This window comes from Balaenoptera acutorostrata, chromosome 9 (assembly GCF_949987535.1).
Source record: "Balaenoptera acutorostrata chromosome 9, mBalAcu1.1, whole genome shotgun sequence".
Lineage (NCBI taxonomy): Eukaryota > Metazoa > Chordata > Mammalia > Artiodactyla > Balaenopteridae > Balaenoptera > Balaenoptera acutorostrata.
Genome location: NC_080072.1, coordinates 51,201,308 through 51,224,428, shown reverse-complemented (window position 1 = coordinate 51,224,428; position 23,121 = coordinate 51,201,308). Strand labels below are relative to the sequence as shown.

At 40.5% G+C, this 23,121-nt stretch overlaps 2 protein-coding genes and 1 pseudogene across 2 annotated transcripts; all 3 read left to right on the top strand.

Annotated features, from left to right (window-relative positions):
• The first annotated feature begins 1,396 nt into the window (after positions 1 to 1,396).
• Positions 1,397 to 3,544, top strand: LOC103014062 (RNA polymerase II subunit A C-terminal domain phosphatase SSU72 like protein 3-like). Its single transcript, XM_057553125.1, has 2 exons — positions 1,397 to 2,200; positions 2,303 to 3,544. Exon 1 carries the CDS (start codon positions 1,586 to 1,588, stop codon positions 2,168 to 2,170), a length of 585 nt encoding a protein of 194 aa, XP_057409108.1. The 5' UTR covers positions 1,397 to 1,585; the 3' UTR covers positions 2,171 to 2,200; positions 2,303 to 3,544.
• On the top strand, positions 3,540 to 5,115 carry LOC103013790 (RNA polymerase II subunit A C-terminal domain phosphatase SSU72 like protein 6-like; annotated as a pseudogene).
• Positions 5,116 to 8,829: 3,714 nt separating this feature from the next.
• LOC103019630 (olfactory receptor 52B4-like) lies at positions 8,830 to 11,908 on the top strand. The gene is made up of 3 exons (XM_007173750.2): positions 8,830 to 8,936; positions 9,115 to 9,137; positions 10,935 to 11,908. Exons 1-3 carry the CDS (start codon positions 8,830 to 8,832, stop codon positions 11,906 to 11,908), a joined length of 1,104 nt encoding a protein of 367 aa, XP_007173812.2.
• Positions 11,909 to 23,121: the final 11,213 nt, after the last annotated feature.

The following is a 23,121-nucleotide window of genomic DNA, read 5'->3' as shown; positions in this document are numbered from 1 at the left end:
CAAAACTATGTGTGCCTTCCTCTGATTTAACACAGTTACATTTGTAAAGTATCAATTGTATGAAAGAAATACGCAAAAACACTTTTAATTTTACGTGTAAGTGAATTAAGTGTAAGCATGGAAATTTCAAACACATTTTCCACATGCGTGTTCTCAGGTCACTGGAGTGGCCAGTGACAAGCTTGGGAATAGTCTAGGTATTTTGTCTAATATCAATAGTAGCCCCATACACAGGTGAACAAACAGGGCTAACTAGAGATTTCAAAACGCTCCCAGTGGGTAACCATACCCTTTCGAAGAATTAGATTTTCAGTTGATTTAATCACCGGATTGTTCTGATGACTGGATTGAGTTCTCTGGTCAGAGCCCACTATCCAAACCCAGTCAGTCAAGAGTTAACCCAATCAATCAATCAATCAAGAGTTCTCCAGGCACCAAGGGTGGGTGGTGACTTAATATAAGCCTGGTCTCTGTTCTTTGACAGTACACTAGTTGGAAGAGCTGTACAGAGGCAGCCTTCTCCGTGGCTTCAGAGTCCCCTCAATCTCCAGCCGCCTGGCTGGAGTCCCAAGTGGCGACCACCATGCCCTCCTCCTTGCTCTGGGTGGCTGTGGTCTGTATGAGTAACATGAACAGGAGCATGGAAGCCCACAGCATCCTCATGAAGAAAGGGTTCAGTGTCAAGTGTTTTAGAGCTGGATCCCATGTGAGGCTCCCAGGACCCACAGGCAACCTCTATGTCCTTTGCTCAGTCAACTGTGCAAACTAACAAAAGGAATGGAGCTAAAATTGACTATTTCAGTATAGAATGGTCCAACAGAGCCGTACTTGAAGACATGGGAGAGCCGGTGGAGGCCGCTCCAGTCCCTGGAGAAACATCATGAATTCAAGAAAATCAATCGGAGGATGTGTAGTGTTCTTGTAACTCCTGAAACACTGTCAAAAGAGATGTTTTCCAGGAGTCGCTTTTTACACTGGCGAATCATTTTATTATTTTATGGGCAAAACTATAGGAATCCTCCTGAGATTTGACACAATTACACTTCTAGAGTATCAGCTGATGAAAGGAATATGAAACAACCCTTGTAATTTTATGTAAAATTGACTTAAGTGTGAGCTTGGAAGTTTCAAACACGTTTTTCACAGGCATGTTCTCAAGTCACTGGAGGGGCTGGTGACACGTTTTGGAGGAGTCTAGGTAATTTGCCTAATATCAATCGTAGCCCCATCCACAGGTGCACCAATAGGGCTAAGTGGAGATTTCAAGACACGCCCACGGGGTAGCCATACCCTTGTGGAGATTTAGACGTTCAGGTGATTTAACGACCGGATGGTTCTGATGACTGGATTGGGTTCTCTGGTCAGAGCCCACTATCCAAACCCAATCACTCAAGAGTTAAGCCAATCATCAATCAAGAATTCTCCTCCCACTGTGGGGAGGTGACTCCATATAAATCCGGTTTCCGTTCTTTGACACTAACCCAGGTTGGGAGAGCTGGACCCAGCCAGTCATCCTCCTGGCTTCAGAGTCCCCTCGGCCCCTGAAGTCCACTCGTCTGGCTGGGAGTCCCAAGGAGCCGCCATCATGCCCTCCTCTCCGCTCAGGGTGGCTGTGGTCTGTATGAGTAACATGAACAGGAGCATGGAAGCCCACAGCATCCTCATGAAGAAAGGGTTCAGTGTCAAGTCTTTTGGAGCCGGATCCTGTGTGAGGCTCCCAGGACGTGCAAGCAACCTCCCCGTGGTTTATGATTTTTCCACCAAGTATGAGCAGATGTGCAAGGACCTTCTCCACAAAGATGGAGAATGTTATAGAAGCAATGGCGTCTTACACATCTTGGGAAGAAACGAGAGAATCAAGCCTCACCCGGAAAGATTTCAAGAGTGCAGGGATCCCTTTGATGTCATCTTCACCTGTGTGGAGAACGTCTATGACAGGGTGGTGGCAGATCTGTGCGCCCGAGAGCAGGAGACCTGTCAGCCTGTGCACGTGATCAACGTGGACATAGACGACACCCTGGAGGACGCCACTCTTGGATCTCTGATCATCTGTGAGCTCTGCCAAGGTCTCCAGCAGGCGGATGACATGGAAAGCAGTCTGGCTGAGCTTCTCCTGGCAGCAGAGGGGAAAACAGGAAGGAGTTTTCTGCACACGGTCTGCTTCTACTGAAGATCTTGGCTGGTTTGAACCCCTTCGTCGGTAAGAACTTGTGCCTGGACTTTTGGGCTAGTCGGTATTTTCTGTGAGAAGCGTCTTCAAAACTCTTTCCGCTAAAAGACATGTGTATGATCTTTTTTTCAGAGACACCCCAGCCAGGGAAGGAAGTGGAGGAGAAAAGCATTTTATGGGAAATGGAACACGGACTACCACTAGGCATAAAACCCTTCCAACACTGGGGACAGCATTCGAGGTACTTTCCTTGGAAGAGACAATTCAGTGCTCACATTGTTCCGTGAGGAAGTGAACATCCAGGAACTCCACTTCCAGATGAGCAAACCATGGCCGATCCTCCGAGTCTCCCCCCTTCACCTTCGTCACATAATATGGCACCAGTTTGTGTACTAGTCTTCAAGGGTTGGCTTAAAGAAGTATTTCTCAATTCTTCTGAAACATGGTGCTCCCCTCTGGTCTTGATTATAGTTTGAGCCCAAGATCTTGCTCTTCGACGTGTGTTAGAATGTTTCAGGTCTGGGTCACTGATGCTAACAGAAAAAATTTCACGCTATATCTAAGTTCTGAGTACATTTTAATTTATGCCTGTTTTTTCCTACCATGACTTTTCTCTTATGAACATCCTGCTTCCCTTGTGCTCTTGAAGCCCTGCTTGGAATGAATTCCCAGGGACTTCCAAGGTCCAGCCAAGGCTCAGGACCCTCTGCTTTGAGACAGCTGATCTCATGCTTTGGTGCACATCACAATCATCTGAAGGGCTTCGTACATCCCAGATCTCCAGGCTCGACTCCCAGAGTTTCTAATTTGGTGGTCTGGGGTCCAAATTTGCCTTTGTCTCACGTTCCGGGTTGATGTTAAAGCCCTGGGTCTTGGATTCACGCTTTGAGAAGACCGAGTGTGTTTACCGAGGTAGGACTCTTTGCAATGTGACAATCACTATAATTGACAGAGGCACAGGGACATAAAATCTGTGGCTTTCTAAATGGATGTTCCTCCTGTACCATTTTGAAGTGACAGGACTCTCTCTCCTTCCTGTTTGGTGTCCCGTTCATGAGTTTTACCTCTATGTCCTTTGCTCAGTCAACTGTGCAAACTAACAAAAGGAATGGAGCTAAAAATGACTATTTCAGTATAGAATGGTCCAACAGAGCCGTACTTGAAGACATGGGAGAGCCAGTGGAGGCCGCTCCAGTCCCTGGAGAAACATCATGAATTCAAGAAAATCAATTAGAGGATGTGTAGTGTTCTTGTAACTACTGAAACACTGTCAGCAGGGATGTTTTCCAGGAGTCGCTTTTTACACTGGTGAATCATTTTATTACTTTATGGGCAAAACTATAGGAATCCTCCTGAGATTTGACACAATTACACTTCTAGAGTATCAGCTGATGAAAGGAATATGAAACAACCCTTGTAATTTTATGTAAAATTGACTTAAGTGTGAGCTTGGAAGTTTCAAACACGTTTTTCACAGGCATGTTCTCAAGTCACTGGAGGGGCTGGTGACACGTTTTGGAGGAGTCTAGGTAATTTGCCTAATATCAATCGTAGCCCCATCCACAGGTGCACCAATAGGGCTAAGTGGAGATTTCAAGACACGCCCACGGGGTAGCCATACCCTTGTGGAGATTTAGACGTTCAGGTGATTTAACGACCGGATGGTTCTGATGACTGGATTGGGTTCTCTGGTCAGAGCCCACTATCCAAACCCAATCACTCAAGAGTTAAGCCAATCATCAATCAAGAATTCTCCTCCCACTGTGGGGAGGTGACTCCATATAAATCCGGTTTCCGTTCTTTGACACTAACCCAGGTTGGGAGAGCTGGACCCAGCCAGTCATCCTCCTGGCTTCAGAGTCCCCTCGGCCCCTGAAGTCCACTCGTCTGGCTGGGAGTCCCAAGGAGCCGCCATCATGCCCTCCTCTCCGCTCAGGGTGGCTGTGGTCTGTATGAGTAACATGAACAGGAGCATGGAAGCCCTCAGCATCCTCAGGAAGAAAAGTTTCAGCACCAGGTCTTTTGGAATGGGATCCCTCGTGAGGTTCCCAAGACTGGCACCCAAGGAACCAGTGGCTTATGATTTTTCAACTTCATATAAGATGATGCGCAAGGACCTTTCCTGTAAAGACTGAAAATACTACAAAGGGAATGGAGTCTTACACATCTTGGGAAGAAATGAGAGAATCAAGCCTCACCCGGAAAGATTTCAAGAGTGCAGAGATCCCTTCGATGTCATCTTCACCTGTGTGGAGAACGTCTATGACAGGGTGGTGGCAGATATGTGTGCCAGAGATCAGGAGACCTGTCAGCCTGTGCACGTGATCAACGTGGACATAGAGGACACCCTGGAATTATCCATCCTTGGATCTCTGAGCATCTGTGAGCTCTGCCAAGGTCTCCAGACGGCAGAAGACATGGAAGGCAGTCTGGCTGTGTTGCTCCAGGCAGAGAAGGAGAAAACAGGAAGGAACTTTCTTCACACGGTCTGCTTCTACTGAAGATCTTGGCTGATTTCAGCTCCTTTGCAGGTAAGAACTTGTGCCTGGACTTTTGGGCTAGCCGGTATTTTCTGTGAGAAGAGTCCTCAAAACCCTTTCCATTAAAGGCTGTCTCTATGATTTCTTTCAGGTACTCTTTTTTTCAACCCAGGGAAGGAAGTGGAGGAGAATATATTTCATGGGAAATGGAACATGGACCGCCAGTCGGCATCCAAACCCTTCCAATTTGAGGGACAATGGTGTGGGTACTTGACTGAGAAGAAAGAATTCAGTGCTCACACGGCTCTGCAAGGAAGTTAACCTCGAGGACTCTGTTTTCCCGATGAACAAACCACGGCTTATAATCGAGTGCTGGACAAGTGATGTGTTGAAGGATTCTCTGGAAAAAAAAAAAAAAACATTGTGTATTCCATCCATTTTTATCAATTTCCTTTTGCCCTTTTGGCGAGGTGTATGTTAATTTTTTTTTTTTCGTGAGATAGGATTATATTAAATGTTTGAACTTTGAAATATTTTTATTTTTAGATTGTATGTCTTTTACTAATGCCAACTGTATTAGAAACTCAGGGTACATAATGGGTGGCATTTATTACTAAAATCCTGGTATGATCTGTTCAATTAAATAGCTCATTAAATGAAATAAAACCTCTAATTTAAAGAAAAGGTGTCTTTTCATTTGTGGTAGGGGATGCATATTACAAACGGATCCCCTTGGTTTCTTATTGTTCAAGCCATTTGAATTCAATGGAGAAAAGCTTTCTTTCCTAAGGAGAATTTTCTTTATGCTTAAAACATTCATCATTTTGAGTTTTGTGCTCCTCTGAAAGTGGATCCTTACTATTGGGAAGTAAAACACTCTTGGTTCTAATCAGCAGTGGCACCAAGTCCTGTGTGACTTGCAGGAGAAAATAAAGGAGAGGTAGTTGGGTTGGTTGAATTAGGTTACTTGCTATGTCACAAAGTAGATGTCGACTTTCTTTACAGAGTGTAGGCAGATTGGAGCAAGGTTGGACCTGTTGGGACTGGCTTGTACAGTAATTCCTGAGGATAAGAGTGGAGCCAGGAGGGGATAATCCATTGAGGCTATCATTTCATGTGATGGGAACACCAAATTAAAGTAGATTTTTCGGTAGTTTTGGGTATTCTGAAGATAGAAATGTTTTGTCCAGTTGATATTATTTTTGCTGGAAAATCCATTTTGAGGGAAATTTAATATGTTGCTAATTGAGTTCCTATCTGTTTGGGCAAGTCAAGGAAAATATGACAGATGAGTAAAATGTTGCAGGTGCTAAAATGGAGTGATTACAGTGATGAATTACAAAATATAACGTGTATATAAAATAGATAACTAATAAGGACCTACTCTATAGCACAAGGAACTCTTTTCAACTCTGTAATGAGCTATATGGGAAAAGAATCTAAAAAAGAGTGGATATATATATGTATAACTGATTCACTTTGCTGTACAGTAGAAACTAATACAACATTGTAAATCAACTATAGTCTAATAAAAATTAAAAATAATATTATATATTTACTTAAAAAACAAAATATAAAGTGTATGTAAATAAATGAAAAGGAATGGGACTGGATTAAATAGATGGTGGAACATTGTCTAAGAGTCCTTATAGGTCATAAACATATAAAAGAGATTGGAAAGTTAGAACTTTAATGTTGGTGAATTTACTGTTTCGATTTTGATCTAGTGGTAGAGTTCTTGATGGAACTGTAGAAGTTGGTGTCTCTTGTAGAGTTAGAAAAATGCAGTTGAGGGACTTCCCAGGTAGTCCAGTGGTTGGGACTTCACCTTCCAAGGTAGGGGGTGGGGGTTCGATCCCTGGCCAGGGAGCTAAGATCCCACATGCCTTGCAGGAAAAAAGCCAAAAAATAAAACAAAAACAATATTGTAACCAATTCAGTAAAGACTTTTAAAAAAATGGTCCACATCACAAAAATCTTTAAAAAAAAGATACAGTTGAGGAAGACGTCAAAACCCTGAACATCGCGGGCATCGAGTGGGTAAACTTTTGGTTGCTGGCGTTGCTAAGAATGAGAGCAGAAGGTGAGTTAAAGGTCACCTGGGAGGCTGCCTGGGCCCATATTTCCTCCCAAACCTCTGCAGCACCTGGGGCTTCCTTGTGCAGAGAGTTGGAGACAGATTAGAAGGGGTGATTGGAACCCAGAGATCATTTACGTGGAGCTGTAGATGTTACCCACAGTGTTTAGCCAGGACTGCAAACTGCTGGCAGCATTCCAAAGGTATCTTCGGGTCTTACTCGTGGTGAGTGCAGTCCCAGGATGCCGAGTCCTGATCTTCATCATTGGACAGTCCTTTTACCAGTATCTTAGGATGCTCTTCGTTGTGGCAAGTTCTTTCCAGCTTCAGATCCACCAAAATTGAGTCAGAATTTGGACCAGAAAGCTGCTAAATTCTCTGTGGTCCTCTGGGTGCTACATTAAAAAAAATCATTGGGTGGGGAGGATGGGGCTAGATCAGGTGTTAGTTAAATATGGTGGGAGAATAGTTGCCATGTGGTCTGAACACCACTGGTGTTGGTAGTTTTGCTAAAGGGAGAAGTTATGTTTGTAAGTTGTAATTGTAGCTAACAATAATATCGTTCTGTCTAACCATGAGGAATGGGAAATAAAGATTTAGATGTGCTGCTGGAAATACAGCAGTTTCTTGAGTAGACAGACATGGTTCCAGTTAAGACACAGAGGCAAATGGAATATTTAGAAGGTTGTTGAAGATGAAATGGCAGCATTTAGATGCAAATTGCTGTAAGATATGAATATACATGTAACTAGAAAGGTTAGGTATGCCAAGAATGGCTTTGTGACTGGGACTGGGCACATGGACATAGCTGCAGGTGTGTCTGATCAAGTTTTATTTCTTGACCTGGGTGATGTTTGCCTTATAAGAATTTGTTAGGCCATTCATTTGTTTTGTTTTGTTTTCTGTATTTGTGTGTATGTTTACAATTACAATTTTTAAAAGTCCAAAAATGATAGAAATACTTTATAATCCAAGAAGCAATAACCTCACAATATAAGTGTGTCAGTAGCTTCATTTGTAATTATTTTATTTCAAATCCCTCACTTCCCAAGTCCAATCTACCCCGATGTTGCTTCTTGATTATATATTCACCTTCTGACTGTTGTTCCTGCTTTCACTTCACTCTAAATCCACTGGGCAGAGGATATAATACTTCCAACTCACTCCATTGGCCAAAGCAAGTCATGATGCCATCACAGATGCAAGGGAGTGGATAATAGACTGTAGCTCATGATGGAGGAGTTGTCTTGTGTGGACAGCAGAGGGAAGAATTATTGCCATCCATTTGTGCAGATAGTCCCACTCGACACACTATCAGATTGACAAATGTTCAATGACTTGACAATATAGTCTACAGGCAAGTTTGTGAGGAAAAAGTTACTTTCATACATTGCTGTTAGTAATGAAAGATAGTGTAGCCTCTCAAAGGGAATCTATCCATATAGGACAAAACTACAAATGCATTTACCCATTGACCAAGGTAACCCTACTTGTGGAAATAGACCATCAGATCTTTCAATAGAATTATCCAACTGGAGAAGAGACAGAAAATACAGAAAAATCAAGAGACTTTCAAATAGTGATGCAACAATGTCAAAAGGTCTAACATATGTGTTGTTGTTGGGATGTCGAAATGAAATGAGAGAAGGGGGCAGAAAAATGTCTTGTAGGAAATAATTGCTGAATATATCAAAATGTGGTAAAAACAATAAATTTACAGATTCGAAAATCTCTGAGAATTTCAAGGACTTTAAAAACAAAGAAAGCTATGTGTAGGCCTCTGCAGATCAAAATGAAAATTAAGATAAAGTGAACAATCTTGAATGCAGTTAAAGGAGTTAGTTAGGCAAATGAAATAGACATGTCCAAGGCATCAAGACTCACACGTCTCCTACTAACTGCTAAGCTCATACAATTATATACCCTTAGACAACAGAGGTAAACATCAGTATTCATGACTCTGGAATTTGAAACTCATGTGAATTTCATTAATTGTTTTCATGAAGATAAAACTTTAAAAACCATGAGTCCATATTAATTGTAAGTATTTATATTCCTGTTGCATTACAATAGGCCTGAAGCAAGGCTGGTTTACATGGTAGATGATTTATGTGTCAGATTATCTGGAGATGAAAAAGAGAGAAAAGGAGCGGGAGGAAGTGAGGAAGATGTGGAGTGGTCGTAGAGACCCAGCCCATTTAAGAAGAAGGTGAGGCTCTTGGAGACAGTTCTGTCCCTGGAGCCCTGGTGTAAGTGCTTTCCCTCAAGGGCTGTCGTGACAGAGGATAAAGAGCCCAAATCCTGCAACAAGGTATATTTCATCTCCAATTGAACAGCTGTTCCTGAAGACTCAGTCTAAGGCTGATAAATGAATTATACACCTGCAGATGGGGTTGGTTCAAGGCCGAAGGTAAGTGCTGGGCAGGTGTTATGTCCCAGACAGGCCAGAGGGTACAGGACACTTGGAGGCTGTTAATATGTGTGGAATGATAGTGACCAGAGACACAAATCTGGTTGGTTCTAGCAGAAGTGGAGGGTGAGGTCTGGGGAGGGAGGTGAGAATACATGGTCCATCTGATGTTCCTGAAAGTTAGTAAATAAAGAGTCATCATCCAAAAAATAACTGGTGCCCAATAAGTGGACCGGGCATTAGAAGATGGAGATACTGACTTAGACTGCAGATATGTCTTGGCAAATATGAGAGGAGCCCTGAGAATGTCTGGGATCTGTGCTGGGGTTCCTAAAGCAGGGTGTGGAAAGAGGAGACCTCCAGGCCCTCTTAGGCAGATGTGAGAAGAAAACATGAGACAGGAGACATTTGAAAGGGGATTTCTAGGATGAACATGTATTACACCAAAGTTGCTCTATCAGGAGACCAAACAGGCAAATACCCCTGAGTTCCCTGGCTTCCATTTTTCAGTGAAACAAAACCAAAAAAACAAACAGCACTTCCCTTTTACTCCTTTTCTCCAAACACACACCCATCCTCAGCTTCTATCATCTCCTCCCTTCTCAAGCCCCTCTCTGTGTTGAATTGTGTCTTTCTGGCTTTTTCCTTCTCACAGAGCAGCCCTATGCTCTCCAGAGACAGTTCCCTGTATCAAGGCCAGTGACTAGACTCTCCTGACCAGTAACTCTAATTGTAGAAGAGTTTCTTCCATCACTGGGAGGATGGTTATAGGAGCTGATTTTCCTCCCCTCAAAGAAAAAACAGAGGCACCGAGAGAGGTAACCTGGGATGGAAGATAAACTGTTAATGAGCCTAAGACATAACTTATACTGAGACAGATATTCTGAGATACCCGTCAACAGAAAGAATCAACATTTGTCTCCAATTTTCTAAAACCACTTGCTTAAAGTTTGCTTCACTCTCAGACTTACGCCCCTAGGATCCTGGAAGTTTCCCATTTTTTTCTGCATCTGGATTAATGAGTGAATGAATGTACACTAAGAACCAAATGACAATATTTCCGCCTGCAGAAAAATCTTCCAAATGTCATCCCCATTCCCTCCCAGCACTAACACCTTATTTTCCAATTTCAGTCATTTCTAAACGTAGTTCCTAAGATGTGAGCATGAGCAGTGTGTCACCCCAGGCACACAGGCCCTGTCAGTGTTATTCCTTAACCTTTGTCTACTGAATCCCTTCACAAGTGTGCAAATTGTGTGTGGTGAATTCAGAGAGATTTTAAATCTCATTTCCATCAGTTAGGCCAAATCTGCCTGTATGACCCCACACGCTGCTTTCTTCAGTATTCCCTGTGCATAGCCGCCTGGATCTGAACGAACACTGTTCATAAATGGTATACTTCAATTTGAATACCTACGTTTTCCATATTACTTCGTTCTCTTTTCATTCTCTTTATGATAAACCATCCACCACAAGGTGAAGTTCAAGTTTATATTCAAGAAACCTCTTGTTACAGCCTTCACAGGTACATATAATGATTTCCTTTGAATATTCATAAGCCTCTGTTGGTAGGAGAAATATATACAATGATATGTTTTGTTTGATTATCTGGAGATATGCATAACTTTTAATTAGACTGTCACTCATTGAAGCAGAGAACATACCCTATTGACTTTTTTTTTTTCTATTGACTTTTTATGTTTCTTATTATTTGCATGTTCAAAGAAGATGGAGAGTGTGAGATATGCCAAAAGAATATTCCAGGAAAATCTGGATTTTCATCTCTGTGAGTATGAGGTGATGTCTCTGGTGGTCTCCATGGGTATGTTTCCTTAAACCACACTGGTGTCAGTTACACAGTCTTCCACTTGCTGGGCATCCCTGGCCTAGAGGACCAGCACATGTGGATTTCCATCCCTTTCTTCTTTTCGTATGTCATTGCCCTATCTGGGAACAGCCTTCTCATCTTCATTATTGTGACAAAGCACAGCCTCCACGAACCCATGTACCTCTTCCTCTGCATGCTGGCTGGGGCAGACTTTGTCCTCTCCACATGTGTAGTACCTCAGGCCTTGGCCATCTTCTGGTTCTGTGCTGGGGAGATCTCCTTGAATCGTTGCATCACACAGTTCTTCATTACACACAGCACTTTCATGTCTGAGTCAGGGACCTTGCTAGTGGTGGCATTTGACTGCTACATTGCCATATGCTTCTACCCACTGAGATACACCACTATTCTTACACACACACTGATTGGGAAAATTGGTGTTACCATCATTCTGAGAAGTTATTGTATGATTTTCCCCATGATATTTCTTCTGAAAAGATTGACTTTCCGCCAAAGTAATATAATTCCACGCACCTGTTGTGAACACATTGGCTTGGCCAAATATGCTTGTAATGACATACGAGTAAACATCTGGTATGGACTCTTTGTCATAATGTCAACAGTGGTCTTAGATGTCCTATTAATTTTTGTTTCCTACACGCTGATTCTCCATGCTGTCTTCCACGTGCCTCCCCAAGATGCTTGTCACAAGGCTCTCAACACGTGTGGCTCTCATGTCTGCATCATCCTCCTCTTTTATGGGGCTGCGATCATCACAACGCTTACTCAGCAGTTTGGAAGCCAGGTTCCACCTCATATCCACATCTTGTTGGATAATGTTTGCATTCTGGCTCCACCTATGCTGAATCCCATCACTTATGGGATCAAGAGCAAGCAAATTCGAGAGCAGGTAGCTCACATATTTTTTCCAATGCAGAAATAACTTTGGAGGAGGAACAGTGTTTTCAGCATCTCTAGCTATCCATGATGTGAACTATGGAACTGGTGGATATAAATGCTCGTGGTAAACTGACACACTAGGTAATAGTTTAGTGAATTGTTTCTGTAGAATGTTCACCAGGTAGGTACTGAACTTCCAGTTTCTACTGTCAAAGCAGTACAGTGAGCAGTGTCGTGTTTGACTGAGTAAGCTCCATCCTGCCCAGAGTATATGGCTAGAAATAGGACTTCCCGAAGTCTTACATCTTACATATCACTAACCTGATCTTTGGTAACAGAAGAAATGAGAACAATGCTCTGGTTTCACATTTTTTCAATTATTCGTCACTGAGTTTCTCATCCATTGAGACATCTTGTGACATCCCTGAACTATCACATATAAACCTGAATTCCTTTATGTCTTTCTATGTAGCTAAGAGACTTTCTTAGAATCAGTGATTCTTAGGGTTTCAGGTATTTTTATTATACTATAATTTATATCCTATCACATATATGTCAGAGTACAGGAATGTAAATGAATTGCTTGAATCACATTTTCAAAACCCTTTGGGAGACTGAGGCTGATCCCTTGTGTAATGGGAAAATGCTAATGTGGTATTTGATGGGTGCTATGTACCAGGAGAATGTTGAAGAACGGGAAGTCCCTCAATATTCACATCAGACCATGATCTTCAGTGATCTCATCAGCTGGGCAGTCAAGGACTCTTTTTTGGCCTCCTTTAATGCAGTACTTCCTAGATCAATTTCCAAGGAATCTGCACTTCCATTGACCCACCTGCTCATTAAATCTTTACCTTTCCCAATTCATACCATACTCCAAATATATCCGTGCTTTGTCTTGGGATAACATCTCTTGACTTGTAGAAAATATTTTCTCCCAGGTTTATTGAGATATAATTGCCAGACAACATTGTGTAATTTAAGGTGTATATCTTGTTGTTCCTACACACTTAGTTTTTTACAGCGTGATTACCACAGTAGCATTAGTTAATGCCTACATCATCGAACAAAACTATCATTTCCTTTTTTTGTGGTGAGAACATCTAAGATGTACAGTGTTATCGACTTTCAAGTATATGACACAGTGTTGTTCACTCTAATCACCATGCTGTTATTATCCTGAGAACTTAGTCCTCTTCTAACTGGTAGTTTGTACCCTTTGACCAACATCTCCTCCTTTCCCCTACCCCCAGACTCTGGCAACCACCATTCTATTACCAATCTCTCTGAGCTCAACTTTTTTAGATTCCACATACAAGTGATATCACACAGTATTTATTTTTTCTCTGTCTAACCTATTTCACTTGACATAATGCCGTCAAGTTCCATCTATGTTATCACAAATGGCAGGATTTATTTCTTTTTTAATCTGGAATAATATTTCATGATATATATGCTGCATTTTCTTTATCTATCCATGCATCCATGTACACTTAGGTTGTTGCCATGCCTTAGCTATTGTAAATAATGCTGCAATAATAAACCTGGGGGTGCAGATGATTTTTGAGTCAGTATTTTCTTTTCCTTCAGATAAATACCCAGAAGTGCAATTTGAGGATCACATGGTAGCTATATTTTTAATTTTTTGAGGAACTTCCATACTCTTTTCTGTAGTGCTGCAACAATTTACATTCCCCCCAACAGTGCACAGTGGTTCCCTTTTCTTCACATCCTCACTGACACTTGTTATTTCTTGTCTTTTTGATAATATCCATTGCAAAGGTGTGAGATGACATCTCCTTGTGGTTTTGATTTGTATTTCTCTGATGATTAATGATGCTGAGCTCCTTTTCATGTACCTGTTGGCCATCTGTATGTCTTCTTTGGAAAAATGTTCATTCAGACCCTCTGCTCATTTTAAAATTAGATTGTTTCAGTTTTTCCTATTGAGCTGTATGAGTTCTTCATATATTTTGGATATTAAGCCCTTACCATTGTTGAAAAATTCAATTAACAATCAAATTGAGAAGAAAAAAAGAATTTTTTTCGAGCCAAATTGAGGATTATTACCCAGGAGACAGACCCTCGGAATCTCTGAGAACTGTTCTGTCTCTTAGAAGTCGAAGGCAGAGTCATGTACATTTTTGAGACAAAGGATCATACATCAAATGACACACTGACATTTTACATAAAGTTCACCAAATATACATAGTCCAGGTAAGCAGGTACAAAGTGAACAGCAAGTCACCATGACCCCCTACAGAGTTGGAAAGAAGGCTGATATTTTAAGAAGTTACAGTGTTAGCTTCAGAAGAAAGGAAGAAACACATTGCTCTTTGTGACTGAGAAACATTTCTCCCTTTGAGGAGATCTGTTTAATGTGTAAGGCAGATGCACATTGCACATTAGGGAGGGAAGGAGGAAGCCCAGACAGACAGGGAGAAGAATCTTATGTTTAAATGTTCTTGTCCTGCCTTAAAATATACATTTTATTTCATTAACAGATATACGATTTGCAAATATTTTTTTTCCCAGTTGGTAGGTTGCCTTTCCATTTTGTTGATGGTTTCCTTTGCTGTTCAGAGGCTTTTTAGTTTGATGTAATCTCACTTGTTTATTTTACTTTTGCTTTTGGTGTCAGTTTCAAGAAATTATCACCAAGACCAATGTCACATGGCTTACTGCCTATGTTTCCTTCTAGGCGTTTTACAGTTTCAGGTCTTCTGTTCAAGTCTTTAATCCATTTTGAATTGATTTTTATGAATGGTATAAGAGAGGGGTCCAGTTTCACTCTTTTGCATGTGGCTGTTGAGTTTTCCCAGGACCATTTGTTGAAGAGACTGTCCTTTCCCTATTGTATATGCTTGTCTTCTTTGTTGTAAATCAAGTAACTTTATATGGATGGGTTGATTACTTGGCTCTCTTTTCTGTTCCATTGATCTATATGTCTGTGTTTATGCCAATACCATACTGTTTGATTACCATGACTTTGTGATATAGTGTGAACTCAGGAAGCGTGATGCTTCTAGCTTGTTCTTTCTCAAGATTGGTTTGGTTATTTGGGGTTTTTGTGGCGCCATACAAATTTTAGTATTGTTTTTCTATATCTCTGAAAAATGCCATTGGAATTTTTATAGGGGTTGCATTGTATTTGTAGATTGCTTTGGGTAGTATGGTTCTTTCAACAATATGAGTTCTTCCAATCCATGACCACAAAATAGTTTTCCATTTGTTTGTGTCTTCTTCAATTTCTTCCACCAATGTTTTATAGTTTTTAGGGTACAGGTCTTTCGTCTCTTTGGTTAAATTTATTCCTAGGTAGTTTATTCATTTTATGCAATTGTAAATGGAATTGTGTATTAATTTCTCTTTTGGATTGTTTGTCATTAGTGTATAGATACAGAACTGATTTTTGTGTATTGATTTGTATCCTGCAAGTTAGCTGAATTTGTTTTTTTTGCTAACAGTTTTTTGATTACTACTGAGTTTGAATATTTGTTGGTTAGTCTTATTTCTTCTTGTGAGTTAAAGATAGCTATCATTTGTTTAGTGATTAGCAAATTGCAGCTCCATGCAACAAGCATGATACCAAGGAAACTGAAACTCTGCCAAGATCAATGGAAGAGGTAGGGACAAACCAACTTCTGTTTTATTTTTAAAGTCTGTTCTCTTGGGTCCTTTAACTTGTAAATGATCTGGCTCTTCCTGTCTTTGCTCATTTAACTCTTGAAAGCTCTATGTTGTTCTTTTCTATTTTCATTTTTAAAAAAAAAACAATAATTATATTTTCTCTATTATATTTAGTTTAACTATTTGTGCAGTATTTTTTAAAACTTTTTATTTTATATTGGAGTATAGCTGATTAATAAAGTTCTGATAATTTCAGGTACACAGCAAAGCGACTCAGTCATACATATACATGTATCCATTCTCCCAGAAACTCCCCTCCCATCCAGGCTGCCACATAACATTGAGCAGAGTTCCATGTGTTATACAGTAGGTCCTTGTTGGTTATCCATTTTAAATATAGCAGTGTGTACATGTCAATCACGAACTCCCTAACTATCCCTTCCCCCACCCTTCCCCCCAGTAACCATAAGTTTGTTCTCTAAACCTGTGAGTCTGTTTCCATTTTGTAAATAAATTCATCTGTATCATTTCTTTTTAGATTCCACATACAAGCGATATCATACAACATTTCTCTTTCTCTGTCTGATTTGCTTCACTTAGTATGATAATCTCTAGGTCCATCTATGTTGCTGCAAATGGCATTATTTCATTCTCTTTAATGGCAAAGTAATACTCCATTAGTTAAAAAAAAGACAAACATTAATAGCTATATTTGTGAAATATACTTTGTCTTTTTCATTGTTTAATGTTTGAAAATTCTTAAGCTATGATTTGAATGTTGTTTACATCAATTTCTATATTTTAGTTTTTAAAACTTAAAAATGAAAGATTATTTAAACAACAAAGAATCTGAGTGAGGATTACATGGGATATTATACGTAAAGTACTTGGAAAAGCATCTATAGACTTAGAGGTTTTATATATATATTTGCTGTCATTATGATTATGTTCATTCTTTTTTGTTTCATTGAAGTTTTATTTATTTATTTATTTTATTGATTTACAATGGGTTAGTTTCCAGTGCATAGCAAAGTGACTCAGTTATAAGTGTATATGTATATATATATTCTTTTTCATATTCATTTCCATTATGGTTTATGACAGGATATTGAATATAGTTCCCTGTGGTATAAAGTAGAACTTTGTTGTTTATCTATTTTATTTTTTATTTTTAAATTATTATTTTAAAAAACTGATGTATAGTGAAATTACAATATTGTGTTAGTTTCTGGTGTGCAGCATAGTGATTCAGATATATATATATATATGTGTGTGTGTGTATATATATATACACACACCACATATATAATCTTTTCATTTTATTTGTCATCAAAATTATTAGAAGATATTGAACGTAGTCCCCTGTTGTTTATCTATTTTCTATATAGTAGTTTGTATCTGCTAATCCTAAACTCCTAATTTATCCCTCCTCCACCCCCTTTCCCCTTTGGTAACCATAAGCTTGTTTTCTATGGCTGTGAGACTGTTTCTGTTTTGTAAATGAGTTAATTTTTGTTATATTTTAGATTCCACATATAAGTGGTATCATATGTTATTTGTCTCTCTTTCTGACTTACTTCACTTAGTATGATAATCTCTGGGTCCATCCATGTTGCTGCAAATGTCATTATTTCGTTCTTTTTATGGTTGAGTAATATTCCATTGCATATAAGTACCACATCCTCCTAATCCATTCTTCTGTCAATGGACGTTTAGGTTGCTTCCATGTCTGGCTATTATAAATAGAGCTACAATGAACATTGGGGGTGCATGTATCTTTTCAAATTAGAGTTTCCTCCAAATATAGGCCCAGGAATGGAATTGCTGGATCATGTGGCAACTCTATTTTCAGTTTTTTTGAGGAACCTCCATACGGTTTTCCATAGTTGCTGCACCAATTTACATTCCCACCCACAGTGTAGGAGGGTTCCCTTTTCTGCCCACCTTCTCCAGCATTTGTTATTTTTAAACATTTTAATGATGGCCATTCTGACTGGTGTGAAGTGATACCTCATTGTAGTTTTGATTTATATTTCTCTAATTAGTGATGTTGAGCATCTTCTTATGTGCTTATTGGCCATCTGTATGTCTTCTTTGGAGAAATGTCTATTTAGGTCTTCTGCCCATCTTTTGATGGGTTGTTTGTTTTTTTGTTATTGAGTTATATGAGCTGTTTGTATACTTCGTAAAGTAAGCTTCTGTTGGTTGTACTGTTTGCAGGTATTTTCTCCCATTCTGTAGGTTGTCTTTTCATTTCATTGATGGCTTTCTTTGCTGTGCATGTTTAATATTTTTGATGTTTGTTTTGTGACCCAGGATGTGGTTTATTTTGTTGCATGATCTCCAGAATCTTGAAAAAATATATTCTGCTGTTGATGGATGGACTGATTTATACGTGTCCATTAGAATTTGTTAGTGGTGTTATTCAGGCCTTCTCTATCTTTGCAGATTTATTGTCTAGTAGTTGTATCAACTAGTGAGGATGGGCTATTAAATCCCCAATTATAAATGTAGATTTGTCTGTTTTTCCTTATAGTTGTATCAGTTTTGGGAGGAGCTTCAAGATGGCGGAAGAGTAAGACGCGGAGATCACCTTCCTCCCCACAAATACATCAGAAATACATCTGCGTGTGGAACAACTCCTACAGAACACCTGCTGAATGCTGGCAGAAGACCTCAGACCTCCCAAAAGGTAAGAAACTCCCCACGTACCTGGGTAGGGCAAAAGAAAAAAGAAATAACAGAGACAAAAGAATAGGGACGGGACCCGCACCAGTGGGAGGGAGCTGTGAAGGAGGAAAGGTTTCCACACACTAGGAAGCCCCTTTGCGGGTGGAGACTGCGGGTGGCGGAGGGAGGAAGCTTCGGAGCCACAGAGGAGAGCGCAGCAACGGGGGTGCGGAGGGTAAAGCGGAGAGATTCCCGCACAGAGGCTCGGCGCTGGGGCGGGCGGGGGCTGGGAGCTGAGGCTCGGGCTTCGGTCGGATCCCAGGGAGAGGACTGGGGCTGGCGGCGTGAACACAGCCTGAAGGGGCTAGTGCACCACAGCTAGCCGGGAGGGAGTCCGGGAAAAAGTCTGCAGCTGCCAAAGAGACAAGAGACTTTTTCTTGCCTCTTTGTTTCCTAGTGCGCTAGGAGAGGGGATTAAGAGCGCTGCTTAAAGGAGCTCCAGACACGGGCGCGAGCCGCGGCTATCAGCGCGGACCCCAGAGACGGGCAGGAGACGCTAAGGCTGCTGCTGCCGCCACCAAGAAGCCTGTGTGCGAGCACAGGTCACTCTCCACACCGCCCCTCCCGGGAGCCTGTGCAGCCCGCCATTGCCAGGGTCCCGTGATCCGGGGACAACTTTCCCGGGAGAACGCACAGCGCGCCTCAGGCTGCTGCAACGTCACGCTGGCCTCAGCCGCCGCAGGCTCGCCCCGCACTCCGTACACCCCCCCCCCCCCCCCCCCGCCGCCTGAGTGAGCCAGAGCCCCCGAAGCAGCTGCTCCTTTAACCCTGTTCTGTCTGGGCGGGGAACAGACGCCCTCAGGCGACCTACACGCAGAGGCGGGTCCAAATCCAAAGCTGAACCCCGGGAGCTGTGCGAACAAATAAGAGAAAGGGAAATTTCTCCCAGCAGCCTCAGGAGCAGCGGATTAAACCTCCACAATCAACTTATGTACCCTGCAACTGTGGAATACCTGAATAGACAACGAATCATCCCAAATTGAGGAGGTGGACTTTGGGAGCAACGATATATACATATTTTTCCCTTTTTCTCTTTTTGTGAGTGTGTATGTATATGCTTCTGTGTGTTATTTTGTCTGTATAGCTTTGCTTTTACCATTTGTCCTAGGGTTCTGTCCTTTTTTTTAAAAATTACTTTAAAAAAATTTTCTTAATAATTATTTTTAATTTTAATAACTTTATTTTATTTTATTTTATCTCCTTCTTTCTTTCTTTCTTCCTTTTCTTTCTCCTTTTTATTCTGAGCCGTGTGGATGACAGGCTCTAGGTGCTCCAGCCAGGCATCAGGGCTGTGCCTCTGAGGTGGGAGAGCCAAGTTCAGGACACTGGTCCACAAGAGACCTCCCAGCTCCACGTAATATCAAACGGCGGAAATCTCCCAGAGATCTCCATCTCAACGCCAAGACCCAGCTCTACTCAACGACCAGCAAGCTACGGTGCTGGACACCATACGCCAAACAATTAGCAAGACAGGAACACAGCCCCATCCATTAGCACAGAGGCTGCCTAAAATCATAATAAGGCCACAGACACCCCAAAACACACCACAAGACGTGGACTTGCCCACCAGAAAGACAAGATCCAGCCTCATCCACCAGAACACAGGCACGGTCCCCTCCACCAGGAAGCCTACACAACCCACTGAACCAAACTTAGCCACTGGGGACAGACACCCAAAACAACGGAAACTACGAACCTGCAGCCTGTGAAAAGGAGACCCCAAACACAGTAAGTTAAGCAAAATGAGAAGACAGAGAAACACACAGCAGATGAAGGAGCAAGGCAAAACCCCACCAGACCTAACAAATGAAGAGGAAATAGGCGGTCTACCTGAAAAAGAATTCAGATTAATGATAGTAAAGGTGATCCAAAATCTTGGAAATAGAATGGAGAAAATACAAGAAACGTTTAACAAGGACCTAGAAGAACTAAAGAGCAAACAAACAGTGATGAACAACACAAGAAATGAAATTAAAAATTCTCTAGAAGGAATCAATAGCAGAATAACTGAGTCAGAAGAACGGATAACTGACCTGGAAGATAAAATAGTGGAAATAACTGCTGCAGAGCAGAATAAAGATAAAAGAATGAAAAGAACTGAGGACAGTCTCAGAGACCTCTGGGACAACACTAAATGCACCAACATTCGAATTATAGGGGTACCAGAAGAAGAAGAGAAAAATTAAGGGACTGAGAAAATATTTGAAGAGATTATAGTTGAAAACTTCCCTAATATGGGAAAGATATTCTTTTTAAATGTTCTATTGTCCATCTTTATCCTACAAGTAATTTAACCTCTCTTTATTATTTTGTAACTCTTTAATTCTTTGTGTCACATTGGGACACATTTTTCTGATCTATAAGTTTCTAATGATCTCCTTAGGTCTATCTAATAAGCTGTTTAACCAATCCATTGTTTTAATTTTTTTAATTTCAAGGATTGCATTAAAAAATTAATAGATATTATTTTTTAAGAGTAGTTTTAGGTTTATAGAAAAATGGAGTAGAAAGTAGAGAGAGTTCCCATATACACCCTACCCCCTTCCTCCTCCTTTGATCAGAGAGTTTCCCCTATTTTTAGCGTCTTGCATTAGTGTGGCACATTTGTTACAGTTAATGAACCAATACTGATACATTATTATTAATGAAAGACTGTAGCTTATATTAGGGTACACTCTTTGTGTTGTATAGTTTATGGGTTTTGAAAAATGTATAATGACATGTATCCACCATTATAGTACTATTCAGAATATTTTCAATGCCCTAAAAATCCCTGTATGCCCCTATTTATCCCTCTCCTGCTCTCTCAAAATTCCTGAAAGCCATGGATTTTTTTTTACTGTCTCCATAGTTTTGCCTTTTTCCAGAATGTCATAAGGTTGGTATCATACAGCACGTAACCTTTACAGAGCACCTTATTTTGCTGAGTATAACGCTTTTAAAATTCCTCCATGTCTTTTTGTCTTATCTCACTTCTTTATATTGCTGAATAATTTTCCATTGTTCGGATGTACCTGAGTTTGTTCATCCATTCACCTGTTCAAAGGCATTTTGGTTGCTTCCAAAATTTGGCAATTATGCATAAAGATTCTGTAAATGTCTGTGTGCAGGTTTTTGTGTAGGCATAAATTTTCAGCTCCTTTGGGTAAATACTAAGAAGTGTGATTGCTGGATCATGTGGTAAGAGTATGTTTAGCTTTGTAGGAAACTGCAGAACAGTTTTCTAAAGTGTCTTTACCATTTTGCATTTCTACCAGCAATGAATAAGAGTCCTATTGATCCACATTCTTACCAGCATTTGGTATTGTTAGTGTATTGGATTTTAGCCATTCTAATAGGTGTGTAGTGGTATCTCATTGTTGTTTTAATTTGCATTTCCTTAATGAAGTATGATGATATTGGGTATTTTTTCATGTGCTTATTTGACATCTCATTGGACCCTCCTTACCAGGACAGCTATCAACATTTTCCTCCCCAGACTATACAATCACTGTTTTAGCCCAAATAATGCTTTGCAGGTTCATGACTATGAATGCTCAGGCTAACCTTTCTTATTGGTGTCGAGAGAAAAAAATAGAGGGATTGTTACTTGACAGGAGAGACAGTTCTCCAGCAAGAAGGAACGAAGAGAGGGTAGGAGCAGGTGTAGTTGTATTTTAAGATTTAGTGTCTTGAATTTGTGTGGGTTTCTCACTGATCAGTTCTGATTTAGTAGGCTACCTTTTCTGCCAAAGTAGAGAGGTGGGTTCTTGAATCAAGGTTGGAGGTTTGAATAGGGTGTATACACGAAGCATTAATTAGGTGGAGTGGGAGAATGAGCTGACGTGAGCAAGTGTGTAGACTTGCTGGGCTCTGTTGGTAGTCTAGGTTGGTAATCATTTAATGGCACTGTTCTGTTCTCTGGGTGACTACCCAAATCTAGTTCTTGATTCGGTGTATAATAATTTTGGGATGGGCCAGAAAGAATGGAGAAAAAGATTTAAAGGATTTGAGAATACTTAGAAGAGATTTACTATAATGAAGAGCATGGAATCTAAACTTAAGAATCACACAGAGTGGGTTGGTGGTTTGGAAAGAAAATTGTAGTGTTAATAGATTAGCAGTTTTTGTGAGGCTTAAAAAACAGGCATAGTTAAGACATACTTGGGCTTAAGTACTCGTGGCTGGACAGTGGGATGTTTGAATTAGTGAATTTGGAAGAGGAGAAAGGAGGTGGTTATGGGAGTGCATAACTACAGTAGGGTGAAGGGAAAGACAACTCAGATTAGGAGGAAATGGAATCAAGAGCACAGGATGAAGAATTAGCTTTCCACATGGACACCGAAGTCACTCTAATACTAATGTAATGACTTGCATGCATTTGTTTATGAGGGAATTGAAAAGAACTTAAGACAGCATTGAAGAGTAGAAGGGAGATAGCATGAGTCTCAAAGCAGCATTAGTCTATAAGATAGTGAATGAGCATTATTTTGGAACAAAACCTGGGAAATATTTGGAAGTAAAAATGGCCCCCAAATCGGTTTATAACTTTAAAATATCAAGAGCTCCCACAAGTTCTAAATATATGGCAGCAAAGTACTAATGAACAAAAATACTTAACTGGAGGATTTTGCTTTTTGTCTCTGTACCATAAATTCCACAAAGGCACCTGTGTTGTTCACTCTTGTATTGCAAAGTGCCTGGCACAGAGTAGGTTGCCAGTGAAAAAATTTAACTTCGTCACAAAAAAAGAACTATAAATAATTATTAAAGTATGAAAAAATTACATCAATAAAAACTACATGGAAATAGGAACATTGCCATAATAATTTCCTTCTTTTGAATATTGAATATTTAAATAAAATAATCTGGAAAACAGACGGAAGTTTATCTATAAATATACTCATCACAGAATTT

Excerpts from the sequence above, each read along its gene's own strand:
- LOC103014062 (XM_057553125.1), top strand. The coding sequence starts at position 1,586 with ATGCCCTCCTCTCCGCTCAGGGTGGCTGTGGTCTGTATGAGTAACATG.
- LOC103019630 (XM_007173750.2), top strand. The coding sequence starts at position 8,830 with ATGATTTATGTGTCAGATTATCTGGAGATGAAAAAGAGAGAAAAGGAG. Across the intron at positions 8,937-9,114 it reads CCAGCCCATTTAAGAAGAAG|ATGGGGTTGGTTCAAGGCCG; the intron begins GTGAGGCTCTTG and ends ATACACCTGCAG. Across the intron at positions 9,138-10,934 it reads GGGTTGGTTCAAGGCCGAAG|GTGATGTCTCTGGTGGTCTC; the intron begins GTAAGTGCTGGG and ends TGTGAGTATGAG.